The sequence below is a fragment of the Dipteris shenzhenensis genome, chromosome 15, assembly GCF_047967505.1.
Source record: "Dipteris shenzhenensis isolate YYH24624 ecotype China chromosome 15, Dip_SZ_1.0, whole genome shotgun sequence".
NCBI classification, from domain to species: Eukaryota; Viridiplantae; Streptophyta; class Polypodiopsida; order Gleicheniales; family Dipteridaceae; genus Dipteris; species Dipteris shenzhenensis.
The window spans coordinates 53,147,190-53,154,682 of NC_141610.1; the positions used below are offsets into that span (position 1 = coordinate 53,147,190).

The 7,493-nt window shown below is 43.2% G+C and overlaps 1 protein-coding gene across 1 annotated transcript; it reads left to right on the forward strand.

The window, feature by feature from the left end:
• The first annotated feature begins 3,624 nt into the window (after window positions 1-3,624).
• On the forward strand, window positions 3,625-6,879 carry LOC147893977 (plant/protein). Its single transcript, XM_087386607.1, has 12 exons — window positions 3,625-3,669; window positions 3,763-4,112; window positions 4,289-4,382; window positions 4,494-4,507; window positions 4,645-4,869; window positions 5,037-5,108; window positions 5,192-5,278; window positions 5,460-5,501; window positions 6,010-6,114; window positions 6,207-6,372; window positions 6,498-6,607; window positions 6,708-6,879. Exons 2-12 carry the CDS (start codon window positions 3,861-3,863, stop codon window positions 6,789-6,791), a joined length of 1,251 nt encoding a protein of 416 aa, XP_087242733.1. The 5' UTR covers window positions 3,625-3,669; window positions 3,763-3,860; the 3' UTR covers window positions 6,792-6,879.
• The last annotated feature ends 614 nt before the right edge of the window (window positions 6,880-7,493 follow it).

Here is a 7,493-nt window from a genome sequence, read left to right on the forward strand (position 1 = left end):
CGCCCTTGTTGCGGTGCCCAGATCCAAATAAATTGCAAATTAGTGAGCTGTTCAAATCTAGATATGAAATAGAAAGGCCTTCTAGCCTTGAATTGGGAGGCTGCACTGTCTAACCAAACCCAATGCCTCGTAAGCTCCAAGTCTTGATTTGTTGACCCCTATGATGCAACATAAAACAATCTAGACAAAGAGGGTGTCGTGCACCTTGTCATCTGAAATAAAGAAGTGAAATGTCTTTTCCTCCTCAATTCCGATACGAACGTATGTTACGTGCATAAAAATTGTAACCTGGCTGGAGTGTCAATGCATGCACCCAATCTCATTTTGCTCCTTGAAAGAGTAGTTCTGTGAAGTCCACCACCAAAACTACCACATCTTTAGGATCTTAGCACACACTCTTTGAACTATTCAGCCTGCCACTTGTAAGTGTAATTGTGCTTGATGAATATTTTGAGGTGCTTCTTCATTAACCATATAAGATTGCTGCAATCCATCTCCTTCCTCACAAGGTCTTTCTTTTGCTTCTTTTTCCCATTCACAGCATTGCCTGTGTCCACATTCTGGAAGACCTTCACCATCACCTTTTTGGAAACTTGATTCATCTCATGAGGGCAACATGACATGTGCTTTGGATCCCATTTTTTGCACTCACCCAATAAACATTGACGATGGCAGAATGTAGCTCCAACAAGTTTGGGGCACACCACAGACTCTTAGAGAGGAGTGACACCCTTGCAAGCCTATCCAAAAGCTCTGCAACCTTCACTATTTCCACATATCTAACAGTCACAGTTGTAAGATGCTCCATGAAGACCAAAGCTCTTGGTCCTTAGCTGATTGACTGCATCCTTGATAAAAATCATCTGCACATGATAAATGCAGCAGCATGTGTACTTGTCCTTTAATTTTTGCATGAAATGTGGCTTCAAGCACTCAAATGAGCATTGTTGAATTTTGATCTTTGGAAAGGTGTCCTTGGATTACTAGAAGAGCTCAACCTATGGCAGCATACAAATCAAGGGATCTCTTAGAAGAAATAACACATACTGTCAATTGTTTGCTTTTAAAAAAAAATCACCGGCACTGTGCTCTCATTATATGCATAGACTCACCCGCTTTAAAACAACCAAGGTTGACTCAAGACAAGTTCAACATTCATGCCATCCCATAGGTTTCTTTCTGGATAAAAATGACATATCAATTTGTTTCCCCTTTGTGCATTGTGAGCAATCTCAAAGCAATCATTGAAAGCAGTCTCAAAGCAGTTACTCAAAGAAGTCTCAAAGCAACTGCCTGAAAACACTCTCATAGCAGTTCATGATGTCTCCAACCATTCAAGAACCAATATGAAACAACTCTCAAAGTAGTTCATCATGCCATCCCATAGGTTTCTTTGTGGCCAAAACTATCATATCACTTTATGCCCCCTTTGTGCATTGTGAGTAGTATCAAAGCAGTTATTACTGAAAGCAGTCTCAAAGCAGCTACCCAAAGAAGTCTCAAAGAAACTATCTAAAAACACTCTCAAAGAAGTTCATCATGAACCAATCACGAAGCAATCTGAAACAACTCTCAAAGAAGTTCATCATGCCATCCCATAAGTTACTTTGTGGCCAAAATTGTCAAATTACTTTGTGCCCCCTTTGTGGATTGTGAGTAGTCTCAAAGCAATTACTGAAATCAATCTCAAAGTAGTTATTGAAAGCAATCTTAAAGTAGTTACTCAAAGCAGTCTCAAAGCAACTGTCTGAAAACACTCTTAAAGCACTTCATCATGACTCCAAATAGTCAAGAAGCACTTTGAAGCAACTCTCAAAGCAGCTCATCATGCCATCCCATACATTTCTTTGTGGCCAAAGATGTCATATCACTTTGTGTCCCCTTTGTGCATTGTGATCAGTCTCAAAGCAGTTACTTAAAGCAGTCTCAAAGGAATCTCAAAGCAATTACTCAAAGAAATCACAAAGTAGTTACTCACAGTAGTCTCAAAGCAATTGTTCAAAAACACTCTCAAAGTAGTTCATCATGGCTCCAAACAATCAGAAAGCTGTCAGAGAACAGTCTCAAAGCAGTTCATCATGGCTCCACAACCATTCAAAAAGCAGTCTCAAAGCATACTCAAAGCAGTTCATAATGGCTCCAAACAATCAGAAAGCAATCTAAAAACACTCTCAGTGTAGTTCATCATGGATCCAATTAGTCACAAAGCAGTTTATCATGGCTCCTGCCACAAAACATTCTCAAAGCAGCCTCAAACAGTCTCAAAGTAGTTTATCATGGCTCCATGGAGCCCATAAAGCATTCTCAAATCAATCTCAAACATCCTCAAAGCACTTTATCATGGCTCCCCACAAAGCATTCTGAAAGCACTCTCAAACAATCCCAAAGGTTTAGTTGGTATTGTATAGACTACAATGAAGATCAGTTATTAGATCTTATGAGCATCACCTTATTCATGTATTTGTTGGACTTTAACTTCCAAAACACACAAACAATATGGACAAATCAATAATAAGTCACCACCCCTGACATTTGCAGGGAGGATCGGGTCTCATCTCCACATTTTTACTCATTCTCTTTTTCCTTATAAAAATTTGATAAATATGGTAGGATTTAGGTTCAGTTTTGAGTTAGTGGCTGCATGCCTGCCGCAAATCTAGTTTGCTAACTCATTGAGATTTTGAAGTCCAACATGTGCAGACGCGATCTCCCTTGCCGTCACTTGGCCTGCTTCCAATGGCTAGCCTATAGTAGTAGGATCTCTTATACACATTGAATTGGATTAGAGGCAATATAAGCTTTGCAAGGCGAGTGTATCGTGTGCATGTTAAATCGTGATTCATTAAGGCGAAGATCGAGAAGACTTTCCTTTCTTGATGTAAGGATGTCGTGACTCGAAATCAGAACGCGAAGATCAGAAACAGAACATGCAGGAGTAAGGATGTCATGACAAGTCACGAGCGGCTGTGCACGCTAATAAGACAGCAAGGGCATGCGTGACTCCGAGAACGCACTCACGAGTTGTACTTGGGCATCAAACAAGCACAGACGAAACAGATGCCATGCCTTGGAAAGTGGTGGTCTCTCTTACTCTCCCCCTAGTCCCCCCTCCCCGAAAAGATGAGTTATTTTGAGCCTTGACACGACATAATGAGTATTTCATAGGACTGATTTATGTGACCTTTGTTATTAGAGTACTCATAGATATATCTATATGTGCGTTGATGGTTTGGTCCATGTTGAGACTCTGACTCTTGCTACAAAATCTCTAGGGTTGGCTCCCTGGCTCGGTTTCTCCTCCCTTGTGGTTTGAGTATGCTCTTTAGCTTTGTGAGCGTGTGATCACTCATTCTCTTCGTCATTTAATATTTGACAATATTGGAAGCCCGTGAGTGATGGGCAAAGTGTGAGAAAGATGAAGTTATGTGGAATTAGCGGCTTCAAACTTGAACACGCTATCTGTAGAAGAAAGATCACAGAGTACAAGGGTGTGAAGTTCTGTGATAGGCAATGAATTTTACTGTGAGAAAGTGAATCGGAGACAGTATTGACCTCACCTTTCATGGCAGGTATGATATACAATATCCTGATGAATCAATGCAGCTTCGTCTTGGCTGCAACTCCTACGTTTCGTTGCACCTTCGTCTTGGATTGCACATTTCATTACAGGTATGCTATATTGCAATATCCTCAATGCATCTTCGTCTTGAATTGCAACTTCTGGCCTAATTTCGACTGATTGATTACAATCTCAAGTTTCAGGGTTGATCGGTGATCAACTTGGGTGAATTTCAGCGTCATATTCTTCACTAAACTTCGTTGCTTTGTTACGTGAACGACCGGGCAATATATATCATATAATGGGCGTGCAGCACGCAGCAGCCATGGCGCCGCAGGTCCTGGTGTTCTTCTGTTTGTTGCCCTCGCTGTGCATAAGCTCCCACTCGCCGTCTCATGCAACCCCTAAGCTTATCCATCCCCCTCCACCTCCTCATCTGCTCCCTATTCCCACGTCCGTTGTCGAATCCTCCGCCTCCTTCTCCCTGTACTACGGCCACAACTTCAAAGTCGTCCAGAACCTCTTCTATAACCTCACATATCTTCTCCTACCGGTAATCTCTCTCCTCTCCGGCCTCTAATTCTTAAACATTACTCTCTCAACTAGCCCAACACTGGAGATTCATATGCATTATCAACGCGTTGCACATTGAATTATTGTGATTGATTCTATATTGTGGTTGGTCGCTAATTAACTGTTTTTATCTGGATTCTGGGCGTGATCTCGTAGCAACCCGTCGACTCTTTCGGCAAGGATTGGAATCTGAATATCACAGTTTTCGGAGAACCTCTGTCCAACTACACGATCGATACAAGCGCCCCCGGTGAGCTTACAACTTCAAAGCCCACGATTCGTTGTGCAATTCACGCTCCTCGTCCTACTCACTCATCCTATATGTTTAATTTGTGTGTGCTGGGACTTGGTTGCTGCGCAGTCGGTTTTTTGGAGGTACTCGTTAGCACATCCATACACTGGACATTCACGAATCACAGATCTGGCAGACTGCAGTCTATATTTTGCTTGTGCCTTCTCAAAAACACTTCTGCCCACAGCGTCTCGATAATGCTCCTGGGTTTTTGTGGCAGTTGCTTGGGAGTTTGGACAAGCTTAGAGGCATTGCCGTCTCGTCTTTGGCGTCCCCCTGCCTCTTACAGCTCGTCTCCCAGGGAGCCATCCCCACGATTGATGTCACAGATTCAAATAGCACCTCGACATTCCAAGGCCTATTCAGCTCGATGGGCAATGTTCCTTCAGGGAATGCAAGTAATTATATCAGTTTTGATTCCTTGAGCGATCAAGGCCCTTTGAAGGTGATATCTAATGATTTTATCAAATTCAATGTCGCATCAATGCTTTTGCCTCGATATGAAAAATTATTGTCTTGTCCCTTGGCTTTCAACCCAAAACATCTAACAGAGGCCAAAGTTCACGGGCTTCTCCTTCTGACTAAACACTCAAAGGTCGTCTCTTCCTGCAGCGCGCAGAGTGGATCAAGTTTCTTGCCGCCTTCTTTGACTTGGAAGCGAGGGCCAACGAGGTCTATGGTCAAGTGGGAAACCAAAATTCAACCCCTGCTTTGGAATTCCTATTCACTTCAGACTTCCTTTGAATGATCCTTCGCTATCGGTGCAGATCGAGATTAATTATCAGTGCCTCAATGGATCTGTCAAAGATACTTCATCAACGCCTACAGTTGCCTGGGTCAATTACAATGGCGCGGTACGTTTCTATGCACTTTCAGCCGATCGGCAGCGACATAGCAACTTGTTAGCAAGCGCTATACTGTAATGGCAACCTTGATTCCCGATAGTACTCTGAGATATTACTTAGTGCAATAACCGTGTCGATGCCTCATCATGCCTGCTACATGCTTTTACTTATTTTTCTCACGTTTTGGCAGGGAGGAATCTGGGCCATATCGGATGCCGCTTACAAGCTCCAGGTACTTACCCGATCCCCACGCGCTCCCCGTCTCTCTCTCTCTCTCTCTCTCTCTCTCTCTCTCTCTCGCCCTCGCTAGCATGTAAAAGAATGCAACCTTGGCGTGAATTCAGAGAAATAGAGCTACAAGTCAGCGCAAATGAAGCCAAGGGCCAGAGCCTAGAGGAGCAGGCAAGCATACCAGGCCTGTAACATTCCCCACATTGAAGATTCAAGGTGAGGCTTTAAAATCCTTTATTGCAATTGGACCTCATGGGAAGTCGTAATTGCCTCTTGGACTGAGGCCTTTGGCTGTTCTATATTGAAATATATCCGCTGGCCTGAAGAAAACTTGTAGAAATGCTCGCTCACAAGACCATGAACAATAGTATACCGCTTCTCAAATTGTAGAACGAGCTGCTCCAATTGTGGCAATCTTTCTATATCTTCACGACGGACATACGCAAAGGCAATTGGGCGCCACTTTCCGAGAAACAACTGACTGACCAATTGTATGTGGCTGCTCGCAGTTGAACTCGGACGCAGGAGGCTTGAACATAGATCCATCTATGTTACCCGCGAGTTTCAACATGTCAAACCAGTCCGATGTGAACAACTTCTACCGCATCCTCTCGGTATGTAAGCTTGGAAGTAGAATTGGTATTGACGGGAAATTGTGATTACTGTTGGAAGGAACCATCCCATTGAAGTCTCTGCTGGGATCCAGACATTGCAGGTTGTCATTGACGAAACATCCGCCCCGGATCCCTCGATATACACAATCGAAAACTTCACAGCAGCAGCAAATATTACGAATACGACTGCATTCCCCTTCCTCGCCAACAGAAGGCTGTGGCGCTACGATAAACGTGTGGGTTCCTACAATGCGCTGGGTATGACGAAATGTCAAATTTTCCTCTCTTCCGCCAATTCGTCTGTCTAATTGTCATGCCAAACGTGGAATCCACAGAAATCACAGGAAGCTCAGAGAGTAACGATGTGTTGTTGTGGTGATTAGACTGGCTTGAGGGAGCCATTCCACAGCCACAGATAGCTTTGCGAGATCTCATGGAAGCGTTCCACCCAACTGGAGGCTACAACACCACCTATTTCAGGAACATTGGACTGGTACTAATAAGTGTTTCTTTTATGGCCTACCATCTAGTCTCACGAACGTCCAGCTCAGCATGACTCGAGCTGAGCTGCCGATTGTGTTTCAAACTTGCAGGGAGAGAACGTCGTTAATACCACAGAATTAGCGTGCACACACGCTGTGACATTACCCCTTGAACCAACGATCATTCCTTGTTGATCGATCACTCTAAATGATTGACCGTGCAATGGGAAAGAGATGGTCGAGCTGACCCGTAACGTGATGACGATCGGCACAAGATCGGCCCTGGTCACGCGATTGACAACCAGACAATATTGGATTCCGAAATCTCCGGCTCTGAGGTAGATAAATCGAAGTCTCCTTCGATGGATCCTCAAGGCAAGCGATAATTACAGATTCATAGTAAGCGGCCCTCTAGTGGGTGCTTTTAGAAAATATTTTTTGGAAGACTTTCAAAAAATCCAAGCTCATAAAATCGTAGATAGAATTCCAATAATTTGGAGTTTCTCACGGAATTCATAATTTGCACAAAAAGTCCACGTTTTCGTGACCTTCAAATTTTGTCAAAAGTCAAAATTCTTCCATTCAATTCGGGTTTTCATGAACACTCCTTCCCCTTGCATGAAATTTGAATTCTCTTTCTCATAGGAGAAGTCTTCCTACTTGGCTGAAAGCACCTCCTAGAAAGTGGGTATTTAAAATATCTCTACATTAAAACTAGATTTACGACCGACAGACAGCCTTTCCATCATCTAGCACTTAAGTGCTAACTCAAAATTGAACGTGAATCCTAGCATTTTAAAGAAAAACAACGAATGAGTAAAAATATGGACATGAGATGCAACACAAGGTCCATTCGGACTCGCGATCCTCCTTGTGAATGTCAGGGAGGTGATTTAT

Coding starts and splice junctions, on each gene's coding strand:
- LOC147893977 (XM_087386607.1), top strand. CDS start 3,861: ATGGGCGTGCAGCACGCAGCAGCCATGGCGCCGCAGGTCCTGGTGTTC. Junction 5,279..5,459: donor GGGTCAATTACAATGGCGCG/GTACGTTTCTAT, acceptor ACGTTTTGGCAG/GGAGGAATCTGGGCCATATC. Junction 6,115..6,206: donor ACTTCTACCGCATCCTCTCG/GTATGTAAGCTT, acceptor GCTGGGATCCAG/ACATTGCAGGTTGTCATTGA.